Source organism: Gigantopelta aegis, chromosome 10 (assembly GCF_016097555.1).
Source record: "Gigantopelta aegis isolate Gae_Host chromosome 10, Gae_host_genome, whole genome shotgun sequence".
NCBI classification, from domain to species: domain Eukaryota; kingdom Metazoa; phylum Mollusca; class Gastropoda; order Neomphalida; family Peltospiridae; genus Gigantopelta; species Gigantopelta aegis.
The window spans coordinates 81,187,225-81,210,006 of NC_054708.1; the positions used below are offsets into that span (position 1 = coordinate 81,187,225).

The window sequence follows — 22,782 nt, forward strand, 5'->3', positions numbered from 1 at the left end:
GTTGTCACACGTTACTACGCAACTATTTGTCACAAGTGCACACTTTGATGTTCAATTTGGTATAATAAATATATGAACAAGACAACATTCATTTATTGTTTTGTTTTTATTGTGTAATGTGCAATTTTTTTATAATAAATACATAAACAGTACTTACTTGTTTGTTTTCTTGTATAATGTGATATATTCGTAATTATTAGTTCTGTCCATTCCACTTCAACAAGCTGTGCCAAATCACTATGATTTTATTGAGTGATGCATATTCGTTTATTTCATTACAGCAAATAAATAAATGTACCGTTCACAATTTACTGAATTAATGCCATAATTACTTGATTAATCTTGATTGACTGATTAACTGTTCACCATTACCCCCGATTACAGTGTGCACAGTATTCACTGTCATAACGGAACTCACAAAACATGCCTTGTTCTATTAATTACACTGCTGTTTTAATCAGTGAACGTTGTTAACCTCTTAATCCATTAACTGTTATAAAAAGCTTCTCACAAATATGCACACATCATTCGCTTTCAAATACTGAGAAAGAATTTACAAAATATGGCTGCTAACGGATGCCTTGTTTGCGATCATCCAGTTCGTCCACGTCAGGAGGGTTTGCTCTGTGACGGTTGCACCCTGTGGCAACACAGGACGTGCAACAGTGGCATGAGTCGAACTAGATATCGCCAGTTAGTAAATTCACAGGAGCCGTTTAACTGGACATGCGTTAGGTGTTCGGTCCAGGAGGACACCATCGGTGCCCCTGCGGCTGAGAGCACCCGACAACTCGACTACTATGATGAACTCATGGAAGTCTCTAGAGATGACGTTGCCGACGTTCAGGTAATTATAATTTCTTCTCTCAAATGTGTATATATAAATAATTAATTGATGCCGGACATACTATTTGCCTTATTATATATATAAGTTAATTTTTTAATTATGGCAACGCGCAATAAATCAAATACATTGGATTATATTGGTGTGACGCACTATTCATTCGTCCAAAAGACAAATCAAAAGTATAATATATATTCAAGTAATAGTTTGTTTGGCCATTAAATATGTCAACAATATGTGGCAGAATTATTTTTTCACGTTTACTGTATTCAGTAATTGTCTCGTATAAACAGACCTACACACAAGGAAATATTAATTAACAAGTAATACGAGGGTACAACGTCTGGTGATTGACTTTGAATCAGCCTTGTGGAGAGCTGCTGCGTCCGTGATCCCAGACGTACAGATAAAGGGGTGTTCGTTTCACTGGACACAGTCTGTTTGGAGAAAGGTAAATATATCATCATTATTATTGTATATATATATATATATTGTGTGTGTGTGTGTGTGTGTGTGTAAATTGATGGTCAGATTGTTGAATTTAAAATTTGTTTAATTTTTGAAATAATCATTATGCTATCTATAACCAAAGAACATTAATATTTTACAGATTCAAGACCTTGGTCTTCGTGAAGCCTACCGTAGTGACAACGACACTCACAGATATCTGAGGAAATTGATGTCATTGCCTTTTCTTCCACATCAACACATTCCAGCTGTGTTTGATGGGTTGAAGGCAGAAGCATCAACTGACCAGCTGACAACTTTAGTCGAATACCTGGAAGCGACCTGGATCCTGGATGCAATATGGACACCAGACAGCTGGAGCGTATACTTTCAGAGTATACGCACCAACAACGACGTTGAAGGATGGCATTTCAGACTTAACAACCGAGGTCGTTCCCAAGTCCAGCTCTACCTGCTTGTGTCCCTGCTGCACAAAGAAGCCATCCACATCAGCAACCAGGTTCGACTGGTGTCAGAAGGAAAGTTAAAGCGGATGCAGAAGAAGAAGTACCGCGACATGCAGGCTAAGACATTCAAGTATTGGGAGGAGTAGGCTACGAACGTGGTGAGAGAAGTGCAGCCAGACTTCTCCGTGCTTGCTCCCGCTTGGTGTCTCCGGTATAATGTTTCATAAATGTACCTGGTCGTTTCAGTGCATACTTTAGTATTTAGTATATATCAAATAATCGTTAAAGTGTGCACTTATGACAAATAGTTGCGTAGTAACGTGTGACAACTTCACCAACATAAAAATGCTACACTGAGAAAATCCTGGCGATCTCGCCACAGCATGAAAAAGTGAAATAATAAGAAATGTAAACTTAAAAAATGTTACATTACATGATGAAACAAACCATAAATGTGTACTTTACGTGTATTTATTATAATAAACTGTAAACTGTAAACTTAAACAAGAAAAAACAAGATCGACACGGGGCGAGATCGCCAGGCTCCGTTGGAAAATCCTGGCGATCTCGCCCCGGCTTGCAAGTGAAATCGTCAGAAATGTAAACTACCAATGTATTACATTTTACAACAAGAAAATCAAAACATGACTACTGCACATGTATTTACTTAATGAAGTAAACATAAAACAGCTTGTAACTTGAATATTGTTGAGTTATAATGTACTGGCGACTTCGCTAAACAGACATGCAACACGGAAGTAAATATGGCGATCTCGCCACAGCGTGTCCCAACACAAAACTAGTAGTATACGAGGTATAAACCTGTAGTTTTGGCACAACAACATGCTGATAATGACAGTAGATATATACTATAATATATGTTGTAATATATGTCTTCTAGCAAGTCTAATATGTATGATAACTTCGCCTAACGATGAAAATAAGTCCTGGCGACTTCGCCAGGGCGAGATCGACACGGGGCGAGATCGCCATACTTCCACATGGAGACACCACAATTTAAATACATAGAAGCTAATTTTTAGATGCGCTCACGTTCGCGCATACGCGCACATGGCGACATAGCATACGGCCAAATGGAATTGACTCCTTCAGGTTCCATTAGACCAAATCAATTCCTATTGCCGATAATGTTAACGTTTACTAATAAAACTGATATAAGCAGCGTTTCAACACACCCAGGAAGTACAGCAATAGAAAGTGTGGCACCTCACATCTAATCTAGCTGCAAGAAAATGGGGGGTCACGTATCATTTAAGAGATTTAATTTATGTTTTTAATAGCAACCGTCATTTTTGCTGAAAATTGCAGTTCCATTTTTGGGGGTACCCCGCATTAGTTTCAACCTCTGGTACATACTGCATAACAACTGTATGACAAATAAAAGTGTATTTATTTATTGTCAATGGATAATAGTATTTGCACAAATAATCAATGTCACATATTACTACCAATCACACCCACAGCTGCTTTTTGGTGCACGTCGAACTTTGACACGTCGAACTTTGACACGGTACTCTCTTCTTTGGTACTATGCAACCTTCAGCTAGTCACTGTGGCCAACTCAGGCGACTGTTCATTCATTCATGAATGCGTTGTTAGCTTCCAAAAATGCAACGACATGATTGGTTAATTGTTTACAAGGGAAATAACCCAAATCTCTGCTTTTGGAAGGAAGTACCTATTCATTAAAGTTTTGCAAGTTTCGAAAAGTAACTTATAGCTAAACAAAAGTTTTCTTGTGTTTCTGTCATGACATGTTTTCCAAATGGAATGAAATATTGATTATTTGTAAGTACAAAATTATTCTCTGATCCTTACAAGTGCCGAAGTGGGACTTTGTTCCCGGCCGGTAGCAATGTTCTTCAACTTGCCTATCAATATCAATCATTCAATGACGCGATATCTACCGTCGATGATCGACGTCCAAAACTGCGTTCACCTAACGATAAAAACACGAATACGATAGTTACGGAAATACTATTCTATATTCTAACAATACGTGAAACAAAATAGATCGCAATCAGTTAACGTAAAAAAAAATCAACAATCGTTTTTCTTTTACAATGTGGACATAAAACAAATTCATTCTAAGCTTAATAAACAAGTGAATCACCCTCCAGTAAACAAGAAAGAGTGCAACGTTTCTAACTGCGTTCAGAAGCATCATTTGCAAAAAGTATCCTACCACACATCTTTAAGGCCACTACATCAAAAATATGTTTCTTAACAGTATCGTACCATCATACAATTTCGATCGACATATGTTTTCAATACTGTGTTTGTAACTGCATGTATCATGAGATTATGCAAGATATTATGTCAGTATCAGCCTGAACATAAACAATGAAGTGTGTTTTTTCTCTCAGTATTAAAAATGCTTCAAGTCAAGCTGCCAACTTTATGTTTTAATTATAATACCATAAATAGTGTACATGTTATCAGTTTTTCGAAATGTAAAATGTTGGTACTAATGATAAGCCTCACATAGCGAAATCCAGGTATCACAAATCCCTGCAAAGTTATCGTCTGCAATGCCGACATCTGACCTGCCAAAGTTAGACGATATACGTGATCATTACACTGAACAATAAAATTTATGGAAGGCTGGTTGGGTTACCTCTTATGTCATTCACAGCAAAGTTCTTTTCGGTAATTCTGGTGGGGGCATGTTTACATGTGCATTTACATTTACTACAAATAAAGGTGGTTTGGTGGAATTAGATTTTTTGAAAATATATAGTTCTGTATCGCTGTCAGAGTACTTAAGGTCACAATCTGAATTTTGGTGCCGTTGATATGTATAACAAGATGATTAGACATTAACCTATGACGAAAACCTAATGTAAATATGTTTTCAGTGAACACTGTCTATTGGTCTGAAAATTATTCAATATTTTTTACGAGTTACAAGCATTTTATGATTTTATTTTCAAAAGAAGATTTTAATGTAAATTATTGCACAGAGTATAGACCCTACACTACCATAACAAGGACAAAAATAGACAGCCAATAAAACTATCGAAAACATATGATGTTTGTGAAAATATAGCGGAAACACCTGTACGACTTAGCAGCTAGTTTTTTTTGAGAAAAACTTGGCGTTCATGGGAAATTATCACTGTTTTTCACAATAAACTAATGAGACTTGAGAAAGGTAAAGTATTATTGTATATACGAAGTATTGTTTTTATTATATTTTAATTTTTTGCTTATCATATCGAAAACATATGACGCCAGGATACAGTTGTCGAACACGTATTGCCAATTGTCGAAAACTGTACAAAATCAAAAACCGTATTATTTTCTTTTCTGGTATTTTGAAATGTCTGTGCATGTTTGATCATTGACAAGACAACAACTTCATGTTAAGGAAGTACACTTAAAACAAATTTCCTTAAAAATGCGGGAAAAAAAGGTAAGAATACGTTTTATACACAATGAAATGTATTATTACAGTTAATTTGTGCCCTGGAATCTTACTGAATGCAATGCAAATGCATGCCTAAACAGCAACAGGTGCATGACGGTATCCACACAACCAAACACGTCTGCTAGCACTGCCAATTGAGTAATGACTGGTCACTTCGGAATAGCCGCTTTCAGGTTATGTGACTGTTTTCGCGTGGAAAAGCCAATTTTGTGTTGTTGGCATTACTTTGATAACGTCATAGTACGGTTTTCGATAATGCTTTTAAAATGACGTTTTTTTACCACCTGGTGTAATTCTTGATGAAACGGAGATAACGTGAGTATGTACTTACCTTTTTATATATTTTATTTCTAAATTGAACATGGTACACATTAATGTCGTTAAATTGATAGCCTGACATGACTGAGCATGTGCACTAGCCATTTCCTCTTTGTCGTATGGTTTTCTATTAAACGAGGATACTTTGTTTAATACATTAGGGCCTATAGATATATATATATACTCTTCAAAAGAAGAAACGCAAAACCACATTGTCGTAACATTTGGAGAATTGATTTAATTATTGAATGGTGAGTCCGATAATTACCAAATGTTGCAGGATTGTTCACAATTCACTCTAGTCCATTGTGAGTAAGTGATAGGACACACCACCAAGGTCAAGGTCATCTGGAGTCAATACCGGGTGTGGCCTCCACGTGTGTTGACAACTGCCTGGCACCGCCTGTCCATTGAAGCAACCAGAGTACGGATGACGTCCCGGGGGATGGTGGCCCACTCGGCCTGCAAGGCTGCTGCCAGCTCGGGCAGGGTCTGGGGCTGTGGTTGTCGCTGTCGGAGGCGTCGGTCCAACTCGTCCCATAGATGCTCAATTGGGTTCAAATCCGGTGATATCGATGGCCAAGGAAGGACATTATGTTGTTGTTCTGTAGGAAAGCCGTTGTGAGACGTGCTGTGTGAGACCTGGCGTTGTCATGTTGGAACACTGCGTTGGCCTTGGCCATAACTGGAACGATGTGTGGCCAGAGGATCTGGTCAGTGTACCCCTGTGCATTCAGGTTGCCCTGCACGTGGACCAGGTCAGTTCTGCCAGTGTGTGAGATGGCTGCACACACCATGACACTACCCCCGCCGAATCTGTCCACTTCCTGCACGCAGTTTGCCGCATAACGTTCACCACGACGCCTATACACGCGACATCTTCCATCATGACGTCGGAGCAGAAATCGGGACTCGTCACTGAACCACACCTGTCTCCATCGCAGTTGAGGCCATTGTCGATGAATCTGGCACCACTGCAGTCGGAGTCGACGGTGTTGTGGTGTTAAGATGACACCTCGAACTGGACGTCTGGCACGAATTCCTACCTCACGTAGGCGGTTCCATACGGTCTGGTCGGATATCCTGCGCAAACCTGGTTTTGCTGCGGCTGTGGAGGTGGCAGTAGTCAATCGTTCCCGAAGGTGGCGTACCCGGATGTAGCGGTCCTGCCCGGGGGTAGTGACCCGTGGTCGACCGGATCTAGGGAGGTCACGTGTTGATCCATGTTGCTGGTAACGGTCCCACAGTCTGGAGATGGTGCTTGGGGACACATGGAATGCCCTGGCAACGGCCGTTCTGGATTCGCCTGCGTCTAGTCGGCCGATGGCATTGTTTCTCTGCGGTTCACTGAGACGTGGCATGTCCTGGATTGTCAACTGTCGGCCAGATACAGAGGCCAGGCAAGCGAACACCCTGCACTTTTATACTGTCGGTGTTCATGTTGCACATGCAGACAACGCACGTGCAGTGGTGACATGGTTTGCACGTGGCTGCGTTTTTGCGAATATTCACATTTTGGAACTTTATTGTACAGTAGCTGCGTTTTATCGAATGTAACCGTGGGAATGTGTTTGGAACATGCAATGACCTTATATTCACAAAGCATGAACCGGTAGGAAACATAAAATCGGAGTTATAACCCATTTGTACCCTTTTGCGTTTCTTTTTTTGAAGAGTATATATATATAAAAAAAAATTTTTTTTAATGGGAAGATTCAGTTTGTCAAGCATTCTGATCAAGTCTGTGTTTTACCAACACCCATTACAAACACTTGTGTAAATACTGAATTTATACACTAAAAATTATTTACAATTGTCATGATTAGATTATGAATACTATTCATTACAGTAGATGCACAAAAATATAGCTTACCTTTTGCAAATCGAATATAATAAATTAATAATTGAAAACAAATTCTAACAACAGCAGTCTTAAAAAATCAAATGATTTGGCCTTGTTGATCTGGTGTAAAGTCATGACACGCACTGAATGTTAATTCATCTTCCTCCATTTTAAGTCAATTTCTACTGTACCAGTCGATAATTTAAGGAATAAATCTCATGGTTTTAGGGGTTTGTAAAGTTTTGTATTCAGACACTTACTTGTTTGAACTTTATTGTAATGAAAATGTTCTAGAACAATGAAGAAAAACCTCACAAATGAATGACAAGCAGATGACAACAAATCGGATGTTAATTGCATGAACCATGCACGAGAAAACAAACTGAACAGAGTTGGAAGCCTATATAACGCAGTTAAGGACATTGATGATACCCTAGAGTACTGTAATTTCGATAACGTAAGGTTTACCTTTTTCCGACAAACCAAATATCAACAGTACAAATGCATGTCTCAATTGTTATTCAATTTAGAGCAACCAGTAATTTTTTGCAACAAAAAAATCCAAAAAATTAAAAGCCAAAAATTATCCCTTCATTCTCTCCTTGTATCACAGTTTGAAGAGAGATTCATAAAGTCTAACACCACTACTCAAAATCATGGATAGGATAGATGATAATAGATTTAAAAAAAAAGAAAAAAAGTTAAATTGTCCAGCATGGCCTTTCTAACACAACTATTGCAAAAAGTAGTATTTTAGACTACAACAAGTAGCCTGGAAGATATGTGACTTTGATCCCATTTTTTGCAGCATCATATGATCTAAATCCTAAACAACATGTGTGCCAAATGTACATAGACACTTTAATTGACAGCATGCCCCAACAGATTTGACAGTGCTTGGATAGAAATGACATGCTGACCCATTAGTAACCATGGTTGAATTTATTTTGAGTGAAGTTTGATAGCACTTGTTGAATACAATAGTTATTAAACTGTTCTGTTAACTTTCAGTGTGACTCATTTTTTCTGTACCATGTTATAATTCAATATTAAGACCATCCCAGTTTAAGAACAATTTTAAGAAAACTCGCAGGTGATTAAATATAAGTTTTGTACAAGACACCCAGGCAGTACACTTATAAAGAAAATGGCAACTCACATTTAATCTACCTGTAAGAAAATGGGGGAATCACATATATGGTATTTAAGACATTAAATGAATGTTTTTATTTAGGTCACCTGAGCCAAAGGCTGAATTAAATGACCTATTGCAATCCATTTTTGTCCATCGCTGTGCATAAATATTTCACATTTTTAACTTCTCCAAAATTAATTGACCAATTCCAACCATATGTTTTGAAATCTCCTTGGCACACGGAGAAACAAATTTGTGAATTTTGTCATTCTGGGATACGGGTCAGAATGACCAAAAAGGGGGAAATTAAGCCAATTTTATAAAATCTTCACAACATGCATTTCCACAAATGCTGTAATTGAATATGTAGAGGACGATTGATCTTTATCTAATTTTAGAATGTCATTATTGTTGGATTCCCACTTTGACTCTGGGGAGGTGGTAATGTTTACTACATTTGCATATTAGATGTAGTCAATAAAGAACTATATTTAAACTATAATCACCTTGACTTTCTCCAAAACTACTAGACCGAATCCAGGCTAATTTTGTTGGAAGCTTCCTTGGCACATGGAGAAACAAATGTGTGAATTTGGTTATTCTAACACACAATGACACCAACCCGCACCCACCCCACCCCACCCCAGAAAATGGGTGATGTGCAGTCTACAAACTCTCTGGTATGTAGGGTCACCAATTTACCCATGTCACCATTATTAAGACTCAGGGATATACGCCTCTTGTTTTGGGGTAAGTGCTCTGCATTGGTTTGAACCTCTCTAAAGTGGATATATATATATATATAATTCAACTGCATTGTATAATAGGAGGTGGGTGGTAAAACTCTTACTAGATGTGCGGTCTGTCTGGGATTGGGTTATTTCTTGTTTTAACCAGTTCACCACAACTGGTATATCAATAGCCGTGGTATGTGCTGTCCTGTCTGTGAGATTGTGTATATAAAAGATCCCTTGCTACTAATGTAAAAATGTAGCAGGTTTACTCTCTAAGACTATGTCAAAATTACAAAATATTTGACATCCCATAACCAATGATCAATTAATAAATCTAATGTGCTATGGTAGTGCCATTAAACAACAAACTTTCAGCTGTATACTAAATAAAAATGTATTAATTTATTGGCAGTAAATAAGGGTAATTTAGTATTTGCACAAATAATTGTTACATACATTGTATTACAAAATGTATTACAAATCAGAGCTGCAGCTGTATTAACTCCATAAATATTTGATACACTTTGATATGGAACCTGTATTTTATTGATACATTGCAACCTATATGTGTCAGATACCATGCACAACCATTACAGGTTCACAAAATAGATAGTGGCATGTGAGGGGATAAATATCTGGCCAATATTTGACGAAGAAAATTTTGTTACAGTATGTTTGGTGGACTAAATTAGAGGAGGGCTTTCACAAACGTTAAAGGTGATCTGTTAGGAGTTCGCTATTAAATGGGAAGTTTATTTTGGAATATACCTGTAGTATGTACATGTAAATAAGATAGTTTGCCAATTGTTACAGTCATGTGAGCACTTTGTTTTGTACTGTTTTTTTTTTTTTATGATGTATATAATTCTCAAAGTACAACTGTAAGTTTTTTTGGGCAACTTATGAAGTATATAAATGTTGCTCTATTACAGGTAACTTCATGTCATTGTTATTTACTCATTCATTATATTTAATTCACATGTACCCTCAATTGCCTAAGTAATACACATCCCCCATGTTCATGAAAATTATTTTTTTTAAAGTCACTATCTGTATTTATTACATGTATTTTATGTGAAACTTCTTTCCTTATCCCTCCCCATATCCAATTTATTTCGGAGTGCATAACCACCTATAAATTCATCTAGCACTTTGTAACTCAGAATTTTACAATATTACCTGGAGACGAGTAAATGCACATGTTTGTCGTCAGCTGAAGATATCACTCTTAGTAAGAGTAAGTTACAATCGTGGGGGCGGAATCTAGCCCAGTGATAAAGTGCTCAGGTGATGCACAGTCGATCACTGTCAGTTGATCCATTGGGTTATTTCTCGTTCTAGCCATTTCACTACAACTGGTTTATCAAAGGCTGTGGTATGTGCTATCCTATCTGTGGGATGGTGCATATAAAAATCCCTTATTACTAACGAAAAAATATAGCAAGTTTACTCTCTGAGACTATATGTCAAAATTACCAAATGTTTGACATTGAACAGCCAATGATTAATAATTCAATGTGCTCTAGTGGTGTCATTAAACAAAACTAACTTTTTGACTTTTCTAGCAATCTTGTTGTCTCACTATAGATGATATAGAATGTATATAATTTATAATATATACCTTTCAAAAATCTAGTACAGGCTACATGTTTCATGGTTGATGCAAGGTGGGAGACGCACACACACACATTTTCATACAAACTCACAAACACAATAGTTTTCAAATGATTATTTCCATGAATTACACGGTACATGTTCTAGTATCACATCCTCTAAACTGAACTTCCTCTAAATGTATACAAGTCTTTCATATATGCTAGTTTATTTAACGTACAGTAACAATAAAAATAAATAATGTCAATAAAAGCGTCTGTTGATTTATAAACCAAGGTGGTCTAGTGGTATCATTAAACAAAACAAACTTTAACTGTACATGTATACAATGTCATGTATTATATAACTGTACATGTATACAATGTCATGTATTATATAACAATTATTTTTATCAACATTTAGGCATAGTGGTGTTTCTTGTTTAATAAGCTTTTTTAGGAGAAAAAGGTAAAGTTTGTTTTGTTATCATCGGATGTCAAACATTTGGTAATTTTACACACAACACCTGTAATTAAGAAAATAGTGTCCACGGCAATTTTACCCTTAACATATTTGCAACTCTGGATTGTAAGTAAATTTGAATGAGTTTATTTGTGTTGTTTGCCAACATGCTGTAAAATTCATTTAAATACCAGTGGCAGCATTCGTTGACTGAAATTGATATAACAGTTAACACACAAATAACACATGCATGATCAAGAACAATGAGGTTGTAAGGGAATGACAATTTATCATATACAGCGTAGTCAGTCCGCACTTACGTGCTAGTTCAATTTTAAATAATTTTGTATAAATGTTTTAGTAAAGTTTAGTTTTTTTGGATTAGACCTCTCGGCACCAGAAAAGGGTATCATATTTTGTCAATATAAATGTTGGAGAATTTTTTTATTAAACTATCAGAACGATTCTCTCTCTCTCGTTTGCTGGTTGAACTTTGGATTGGTAATTTACATATATTACCGATCATGCCCGATGGAGTTGAGATTTAAATATTTTAGTAATAAAGGTCTTGAAAAAAAATCCAATATAGTACACACACAAAAAAATGCTGCAGAGAATGATAAACTCTGCGGCAATTGCAGGGGTTGACATATAGTCTTAGAGAGGAAACCTGCTACATTTTTTCCATTGGTAGCAAAGGATCTTTTATATGCACCATCCCACATACAGGATAGCACGTACCATGGCCTTTGATATACATGGCCTTTAATATCAGCTCTCTCCCTGCTCCCTGTTGATAGTACTGAAAGATGCCCCAGTGTCCCATAGTGTCAATCTCATTGTACCCTGCCCGCTTGACTGTGTTGTCTCTTTATGAATCCAGTCTCACTAGTGAGGGTTATTGTATTTTAACCAGGAAGTCGTAGTAGGTCCAATCAGTTTTCTTCCTACCATCATTGGTGCAAGATGAGCCGGTAATGTAGGCCAGTCACTTGTATCTTGCAATATAGGAAGTGACAAAACAGCTATAGTAAAACCGGTCTGCAGTTGGGTCACTAGGCGACCTCAATATGCACTTGTTATCAGTGTTTGATCTTTGTACAAGTGGATGTACATGTATGTTGATATCTAGTGTTATAGTAACCATTAGCTTTCTCATTATAGTAGTATATCAAATGAAGTTTGTTTTGTTTTAAAATGGGACCATTAAAGCACATTGATCTATTATTGACTAGGTAATCATGACTATGTACATGTGTAGTCTTCAGAGAAAATCTGCTACATTTTCCATTAACAATAAGGGATGTTTTATATGCACTTTCCCACAAACAAAACAGCACTTACCACAGTCTTTGATTTACCAGTCGTGTGGCATTGGTTGGGATAGAAAGAAACCCAATTAAAGATGATCCACCAAGGGATTTGATCGTTCAACTCAAGCACCTCAGGTGACTTGTTATATTAAGATGCATGGTATATACTGTCTTGTATTAGGGAAAGTGTGTGTATATATATATATATATATATATACACACACGTGTATATATATATATATATGATCTAAAAAGACCTTGTTGTTTGGTATGAATAGCCTCTGTGGTGATGGTTGGTTTCTTTGGATTCACTATAGACTAAGTAGTTTATAAAGTGCTGAGGTGTTGTCAAGCAAATATTTCTTTCTTTGTAACATGTACAATGTACATACATTTATGTTCATTTAACAGTACATTGTATGATGGAGTGCTGTTTAAATATTCCTTTTCCATATACATTGTACCCCCTTATCAGTAGAGTACATGTGCTTGGCTATAAAGTGATCATAGATGTGCATAGGCACCAACATGTTAGTTTTAACTGGCACTTGTACACGATTTAAGCTGCCATAACTGTTTTTCAAATCACAAAATGGAAATTAAATTTGATGAATACGTTTAAAAAAAAAAAAAAATTATAATTCAATTGCAAAAAACCCCATTCATTCAAGTATATGAAGTACACTCTGGTCTCGGTGGTGCAGTGATTAAGCCATCAGCTGGTAGGTACAGGGTTCGCAGCCCAGTACCGGCTCCAACCCAGAGCGAGTTCTTAAGAGCTCAATGAGTAGGTGTAAGGCCACTACACCCTCTTGTCCCTCACTAATCACTATCCAACTAACAACTAACCCACTGTCTTGGATAACTGAGGTGTGCCCAGGACAGAGTGCTTGAACCTTAATTGGATATATGCATAAAAATAAGTTGAAATGAATGAATGATGCACACAACTGCTTTATACGCTGTATGAACAGCATAGTGCTTATATGTTATGCCATTCATACATCAGTGTGTATTTATACACTGTATGAACGGCATAGTGCTCATATGTAATGCCGTTCATACATCAGTGTGAAAACCGGTTCTGTAGTTCATTCTTGTATGAACGTCAAACAATTTTCATGTTCAATTATTACAATTCCATGTGTATAATTATTTCATTAATATAAAATATTATAAAATAACAATCAAACTCTTTCTTTGATGAAATTAATACAAGGAAAAAGGGGAATCCCCATTCCATGTTTCAACTTTTACCATCAGTAGCCGAATCAAGGAATTCTTGCATTCTTTCATATATATTAATACAAACAACTTTAAACAATAAATAACATTTACTAATTCATTATTAATGACTAACATGTAATCAGTCATTTTATAACTGAAATAAAGAAAACAGATGAAATGATCTATTTTGTTTTCTAAGTATTACCAAAAGTAGAGCAAAATTGAAATTCATGTGATTAATGATGTTTTTTTTAGTCATATGATCTTATTTGCACCATTGGAGCATTTATAACAAAATAGTATTTACAGATTAGAATTATAGTTGTCTGCTTTGTACTTCGAAAAGAAGAACCCTAACTATAAAAAATTAGAATTCTCAAAGACAGTTGCCTTTTGACTGATCGAGAGAATGATAAAAAAGGTAATTTCTTAAAATTGTATGTGGTGTAATGGAGGTGGTTGACCGAGCATCTTTAACTACCTGGGGGCAGTGGGGCGGGGTGTGGCCCAGTGGTAAAGCATTTGCTTGATGTGCAGTCGGTTTGGGATCGATCCTAGTTGGTGGGCCCATTAGGCTATTTCTCGTTCCAGCCAATGCATGATGACTGGTATATCAAAGGCCATGGTATGTGCTATCCTGTCTGTGGGATGGTGCATATAAAAGATACCTTACTACTAATGGAAAAATGTAGTGGGTTCCTCTCTAAGACTATATGTAAAAATTGCCAAATGTTTGACATCCAATAGTCGATGATTAATAGATAGTGTGCTCTAGTGGTGTTCTTAAACAAAAACAAAAAACTAACTGGGGACAGGATCTAGCTCATGCAGTAGAATGCTTGCTTGAGGTATCTGGATCATAGGATCATACCCCCTCAACAGACTCTTTGGCTTTTCCCTTGTCATAATCAGTGCCCCACAACTAGTGTATGAAAGCCTATGGTACATACATGTATGTGCTGTTTTGTTTGTAGAAGACTACTTGTATAAAAGATTCCTTGCTTATCAAGAATAACTAGTGTACATTGTAATTATATGTGTAAGTAGAAACGTGTAGCAGAAATGTGTAACAGAACTTCCAAATACACACTAACTCTTTGCTGAGCATAGAGGTCAAATGATCAGGGTCAAAGTTACTCATTAAGGCTCGAAATCAGTTTTGTGGCCTGTTTTTTAATCTGGAAGTAAAAGTTAGAAATTGAGAAACAGTTTTGAAAAATAATCTCAATATTAGACTCCCAATTAGTCAAAAAGCCTTGCATATTGTACACTGACAGAATTGTTGTGTGCTTTACATGGTAATTAAAAAAACAAAAAACAGTTTACACTAAGTGATTGGTTTCAGGTTTTAAAACGTGGTCAAGTATGTATATATACATGTACATGTGTTTGTTGTAGTTAAGGTTTTATAAAAATGGCTGCTGATGTTATTAGTATTACTGTTATGAGATCATATTTTAAACACCATATAGCTATAACTTTGAGCTGAAGTGTCAGTAAACAAATATTCCTTTCCTTTCCATTCCATTCCAGGTAATGTAAGAGGCTCAATTCAAACCAGAAAGCAAGATGGCTGCGTCCGATATGGATATTCCTGTGCCAACTCCTAATCAAGGTGTGTATCTCGTAGTCACTTCTAACCAAGTTTGAGCAGTTGCAGATTAAAATTGGACATGTAAGCATTCCACCAATTGCAGTTAAACCACATTCTATTGGAGTATTGGTTTAAAAAACTTCATTTCTATGATTGTTTTAGACTGTCAAGGGTTGTAATGTTTATTATGTTTGTTTTAGACTATCAAGGTTTGTAATGTTTATTGTGTTTGTTTTAGACTGTCAAGGTTTGTAATGTTTATTGTGTTTGTTTTATATTGTCAAGGGTTGTAATGTTTATTGTGTTTGTTTTAGACTGTCAAGGTTTGTAGTTTATTGTGTTTGTTTTATATTGTCAAGGGTTGTAATGTTTATTGTGTTTGTTTTAGACTGTCAAGGTTTGTAATGTTTATTGTGTTTGTTTTATACTGTCAAGGGTTGTAATGTTTATTGTGTTTGTTTTAGACTGTCAAGGTTTGTAATGTTTATTGTGTTTGTTTTATACTGTCAAGGGTTGTAATGCTTATTGTGTTTGTTTTAGACTGTCAAGAGGTTGTAATGCTTATTATGTTTGTTTTAGACTGTCAAGGGTTGTAATGTTTATTATATTTGTTTTATACTGTCAAGGGTTGTAATTTTTATTATGTTTGTTTTAGACTGTCAAGGGTTGTAATGTTTATTGTGTTTGTTTTAGACTGTCAAGGTTTGTAATGTTTATTGTGTTTGTTTTATACTGTCAAGGGTTGTAATGTTTATTATGTTTGTTTTATACTGTCAAGGGTTGTAATGTTGTCAAGGGTTGTAATGTTTATTGTGTTTGTTTTAGACTGTCAAGGGTTGTAATGTTTATTGTGTTTGTTTTAGACTGTCAAGGGTTGCAATGTTCATTGTGTTTGTTTTATATTGTCAAGGGTTGTAATGTTCATTGTGTTTGTTTTAGACTGTCAAGGGTTGTAATGTTTATTGTGTTTGTTTTAGACTGTCAAGGGTTGTAATGTTTATTGTGTTTGTTTTAGACTGTCAAGGGTTGTAATGTTTATTGTGTTTGTTTTAGACTGTCAAGGGTTGTAATGCTTATTGTGTTTGTTTTAGACTGTCAAGGGTTGTAATGTTTATTGTGTTTGTTTTAGACTGTCAAGGGTTGTAATGCTTATTGTGTTTATTTTAGACTGTCAAGGGTTGTAATGTTTATTGTGTTTATTTTAGACTGTCAAGGGTTGTTAATGGATATTGTGTTTGTTTTAGACTGTCAAGGTTTGTAATGTTTATTGTGTTTGTTTTATATTGTCATGGGTTGTAATGTTTATTGTGTTTGTTTTAGACTGTCAAGGTTTGTAGTTTATTGTGTTTGTTTTATATTGTCAAGGGTTGTAATGTTTATTGTGTTTGTTTTAGACTGTCAAGGTTTGTAATGTTTATTGTGTTTGTTTTATACTGTCAAGGGTTGTAATGCTTATTGTGTTTGTTTTAGACTGTCAAGAGGTTGTAATGCTTATTATGTTTGTTTTAGACTGTCAAGGGTTGTAATGTTTATTATATTTGTTTTATACTGTCAAGGGTTGTAATTTTTATTATGTTTGTTTTAGACTGTCAAGGGTTGTAATGTTTATTGTGTTTGTTTTAGACTGTCAAGGTTTGTAATGTTTATTGTGTTTGTTTTATACTGTCAAGGGTTGTAATGTTTATTATGTTTGTTTTATACTGTCAAGGGTTGTAATGTTGTCAAGGGTTGTAATGTTTATTGTGTTTGTTTTAGACTGTCAAGGGTTGTAATGTTTATTGTGTTTGTTTTAGACTGTCAAGGGTTGCAATGTTCATTGTGTTTGTTTTATATTGTCAAGGGTTGTAATGTTCATTGTATTTGTTTTAGACTGTCAAGGGTTGTAATGTTTATTGTGTTTGTTTTAGACTGTCAAGGGTTGTAATGTTTATTGTGTTTGTTTTAGACTGTCAAGGGTTGTAATGTTTATTGTGTTTGTTTTAGACTGTCAAGGGTTGTAATGCTTATTGTGTTTGTTTTAGACTGTCAAGGGTTGTAATGTTTATTGTGTTTGTTTTAGACTGTCAAGGGTTGTAATGCTTATTGTGTTTATTTTAGACTGTCAAGGGTTGTAATGTTTATTGTGTTTATTTTAGACTGTCAAGGGTTGTTAATGGATCCTAGTGCTTATGGATCCTGGCTGCGAAAGCGAAGTTTTCGAAACAAAGTCAAACTATTTTGTTGTAAGTTTTTAACTTTTACAGAAATATTTATTGCAATGTGCTGTACATGCTGTGTATATAGACGTAAATATATACTTGCTTTATCTGTACATATGTGAATACATAATATTTTTTTAAAATACCAGTTTAAACAGGGAAACATATTTACTTTACTTTTACAATAATCAAAAATAATCCATGGAGTGATGGCAAGTGAGTTTTCACTCTCATTATATGTGTGGTCCTTAATTACATGTATATGTCGAACACCATATAACCGTAGATAAAACTTGTGTTGAGTGTCGTTAATTAAACATTTCTTTCTTCCTTCCTACAGTGAAAAACGTATATCACCATACAGTCTAGTGAACCATGTCTGACACCTGTTTACTATTGCCAGTCTAATGTTATTAAACATTGCCATCATGATATCGAGCCCTTTCACTGAATAACATAAATAAAACTTGAAAGTAACAACAGTCAGGGGCTTCAATTCATCTATTTTCTAGTTTGTATATATTTGTAAAAAAAATATTAATTCGAGACCATACATGTATTTGGCAATGTAGCAGTCAAGTGGTATTTTCTTGCAAATAAACAAGTGCAATAAACAGGAAGCGAAAACAACATATGTGAAGTTCTTGTATGTTTTACGAAAATGGTTTTTAATTTAACATCATAACAACACTTTCTTAAACCCATGATCAATACACCTTTCATGGATTTACTTAACGTTAAGAATCATACTCTACGGCAACCTTGTGTAATGTTTCAAATATGATGTGACGTAATTTGTAAATCATACATGACGTCGGTAACAAAAAGGTGCTAACTCCAGTAAAAATGAAAGGGAAATCCCCATTTAAAAATTCCGATCCAGATTGCACATACATGTAACCATGTATGTGCAATACAAGATAAATTTAGCACACAGTTTGAAAATGTCTTTATCACTATGGTAGGATTGAATAGGTATGTAATAATAATAGAATATATCACTGTTGTGAGGTATAGATAAGGCAATTCCAACCCGAGGGACAAAATGTTTTTTGTGAGGGTCGAGGTAAAAGGATTGGAATTGCCTTATCTATACCTCACAACGGTGATTGATGTTTTTTCTTGCCCATTTAATTTCAGTGATAAAACATTAATTTTGTAAGCAACGGTTTGTTTATTGTAGAACAATTTCTAAACATTTTACCTACAAACTCATTTAATCATACATGGGAAAATATAGCCCACCTCATGCTGCAACAACATAAAAATGTAACAACTTACCATGTACTCTAGCCCTAGGGTCAGACAGATTTTTCTAGCACGCACCGTGCAAAAGCTGGATAACCGTCCAGTGGGCAAGAAATATGAGGATGTCACTCCTAATGTTTGAGGTGTATTCACATTGACCACTGATCACATGGATATTATGTTTAATAATGTGCTCCCAATAGCCGATGTGTATTTTTGTGCTGGGGTGTTGTTAAACATTCATTCATTCAATAATATGCTAATTTTTCAGGGCCAAGGGTGTATGTGGTGTCTGTCGATGGCTGTGTGTATTACTATAACAGCGAGATATCAAAGCGGCCAACTGGGTCATTCTCGCTCTATGGATACAATGTGTAGGTATTTACAGATTTACTTAAGAAGTGATACCATCGGCAGATAACTATTGAAGGGGGCGGAGGGATTACTGGGAACTACACACTACCCTCTATCCTGAAAGTCTAAAATTTGGAAGTCTCCACAAACTGTCAACATTTTTTTATTATTATTTTGAAATGTAATTATTAAATTTGTAGTACCTTCCAATCTTAAAGCTGAGGAATTGGCATGAGTACTCGCTTGAAATACCTGCATCTCAAGATCGAACCACCTTGCAGGCTTCGAAATTCACGATGGCTCCACAGCATTTGCTGTACTGCCGTGTGCCTTTGCCGTGATGCCTAAAAAATACCAGTTACTTTACGGCTTTGAATAACCGTGCCCTTTTAGTTACCTGCCGTAGTGCCCCTTTTGTGTATGTTTGTTTTTTTAAAACTTGTATAACCCTAACTTTTATTTTAAAACATTAAACATGCACAAATTCGATGTTCCTCGGTAGTGTTTGTATACAGTTTCTTGGTCATGTATTATAATTGCACATCGAACATAACAAATGATAAATTACAGTTGAAACGTACAGCGTTACGGGGGAAAAAACACCGTAAATTGCCGAAAGTTTTAACGTCATACATTTACGAAAAAAATGCGTAAATAGCCGAAAAAGAATCCCGGGGCAAATATTTTTTTTAAAATAGGCTAAACCATGCCAACAAGAAAAAGAAGACTAAAAGAATCCGAGAAACAACGGAAGGAAGAGGGACAAAAATTGCCAAAACTTTTTCATTATTTTAGGAAAAAATTAGTATTATTATTAGCTATTTAAATGTCAGCTGTGTTCAACCAGACCGAGAGGAAAAACGTCCACTAAACTGGTTTATGCGCTTCACAATAAACCAAATGGCCACGATGAGAACCATTCAAATAGTTCACGAACATTAGACAAACGTTTGCTGGCTGAACTTGGGGCTGTTGTTATCGATATTCTTCATGACAAATTTTGAAATAATAAAAAAAAGTCTGTCCCATCATTCTATAAAAAATGTTTTTTGCTATTAATTTCAGTTTTGTTTGACGTAACAAGAGAAGTAAAAATGTATTGTAAATAACAAAACAATACTAATTTTGTGTGCAATTTACAAATCAATCGGCTTAGAAATGAATAACTTGTAGTAAATTTCATAGTAATAAAAAAGGCTTTCCCTGTGGGACGGACTTATAGTTTTAATGTTTATTAGCCTATTGAACGGACCCATGCTAAAATCACCCAAATTAATTTATTCCCAATTAACTGAAACACTGAAATAAATGTGAACTGTTTAATGTTTGTGGTTATTCTTGAATATTCCGTTTATTTAATTATTACCCATGCTCAGCAGTTGATATGCCTATACATCACTGGCGTAGGAAGCCGGGAAGGGGGTACTTTGTAGCAGCATCGATGGTTTATATATTAATTTTATACATGTTGTCTGTGTGCCCACCCACCCCACCTTTTAGTATCTTCCTACAGGCTACACCCGTGTATATTAACAAATTCTGGGTACTAGGCCTAAGCAGTAGCCAACAACGAAAATTGTACCACGTCTTTTTCAAATGACCTTCACCTTTGCATGCAGAAAAAACCCGCGATGACTTGTAGGCCTAGTCTGTGCATGTGGTATCAAGAAATCCTTGATTGTTTTGTTGAGATCGCACGTTGTTTTTGGAAAATAAACCTACAATGTATAAGATGACTGGAGTTACGATAATACGATATATTTTCTATAGGCCTACAGTATTTAGCAGTTTGTAATAAAAGCCGTTTAATCGCCACACACATTACCGTACTGTCATGCGATCTCGTGTGTCACCAATTACCGTGGTACCTAATAAGAGCACGCGTTAATGATTCCAATTTCAAACAAATTAGTTATGCTCATATCCATTCAACGTCCAGGCATGTCTAGTCTGGGTCCAGTCTCTAACAACGCCAGTGATTGGGTCCAGGGCACGGCGTAAGAAGGTGCCAAAAAGTGGGGTGGGGGTGTATAAAAACTATCGCTGCTGCCCCCCCCCCCCCCCACGCGCACACACCCCTCAACCTCCATTTAACACACACACACACACACACACACACACACACACATATATATATATATATTAAAAATAATCCATAAATGCTGAAAATCCATTACCTGCTGTAATGAGATGGAACAGCAGCAGTGTTTGTTCAAGGAGACCAGATACGTCATAATCTCTCTCCACCAAAGTTGTCTTTAAGGATACCACAACAAAAATTAGAATACTGTTTTGTTTAATGACACCACTACAATACTTTGATTTATTGATGAATGACCAATTTAACAGAATTACAGATAAAGGTTTTTTTCTGGTTAAATTGACTTCCTAAAAAAGACTGCCTTGGTGCCCTTTGAAAATGTATGAACGTAGCCTTTGTGCCTTTTAGGTTAGCCTTGGTGCCCTTCATTTCCTAGATTTTTAAAGGCTATTATGCATGTAGCTTGCCCTTTTAACACCGAATTTTGAGGCCTGACCTTGGTGGATCCATTCAACTGATTGGGTTTTGTTTTGTTCCAATCAGTGCACCACAACTGGTCAACGGCCGTGGTATGTACTTTCCTGTCTCTGGAAAAGTGCATATAAAAGATCCCTTGCGGCATTCGGAAAAAATGTAGTAGGTTTCCTCTGAAACGTGTGAGAATTACCAAATGTTTGAAATCCAATAGCTGATGATTAATTAATCAATGTGCTCTAGTGGTGTTGTTAAACAAAACACACTTTAACTTTGATCTCTATGCCACTGGCTGTCGTTCCATGAGCACAGTCAAAGCAAACTAAAGATCACACTCCTGTAATGGTGCTAGGTGAGCAATCTCATAAAGTTTCAAATATAATGTATTAAACATTTCTATGGCATGGCAATCAATTTGCTGCTCTCCTAAAATGTTTAAGTTGAGTCGAGTGAGTGATGACTCTAGTTTCCTGGCGAAGACTGTCTGGGGTTAGTGAATGTTGGCAGATACTGATCAGAGATCTGTCATATTCATCATTCAAGGGATGTAGCTCAGTCAGCTGTGTTGCAGGATCCATTCACCTGATTGGTTTTTCTCTCATTCCAGCCAGAGCAACACAACTGTCCGTGGTATGTGCTTTCCTGTCTGTGGAAAAGTGCATTTAAAAGATTCATTACTGATAATGGAAAACATTTTGTGGGTTTCCACGTCAGAATTTCAAATGTTTGACATCCAATAGCCGGTGATTAATTAATTAATGTGCTCTAGTGGTGTCATTAAACAAAACAAACTTTAACTTTTTATTCATCATTCATTGTTTACTCATTTTAAGATTTGTCTGTCGTTTCAGGATTCAGCGAGCAAATGACATACCTAAAAAGGATGCACCCTGGGCATTCAAGATTGTTCACACACATGTAGAATATAAAACATATTACTTCACAGCTTCATCAGAAAAAGAAATGAAGGTAGGTGTTTTTCAGTCTATCATTTACTCTTCTGAGGTACCAAACACAGGCCTCTTCCCAAAAACAAATG

General features: G+C 36.0%; 1 protein-coding gene across 1 annotated transcript in view; it reads left to right on the forward strand.

Annotated features, from left to right (window-relative positions):
• The first annotated feature begins 3,442 nt into the window (after positions 1-3,442).
• Positions 3,443-22,782, forward strand: part of LOC121384641 (SH3 domain-binding protein 2-like) — a 32,714-nt gene continuing 13,374 nt past the window's right edge. The window contains exons 1-5 of the mRNA XM_041515114.1: positions 3,443-3,567; positions 15,368-15,449; positions 17,564-17,650; positions 19,146-19,248; positions 22,595-22,712. Coding sequence (XP_041371048.1) covers positions 15,404-15,449; positions 17,564-17,650; positions 19,146-19,248; positions 22,595-22,712 — 354 coding nt within the window. The 5' untranslated portion in view covers positions 3,443-3,567; positions 15,368-15,403. The remainder of the gene's footprint in view (positions 3,568-15,367; positions 15,450-17,563; positions 17,651-19,145; positions 19,249-22,594; positions 22,713-22,782) is intronic.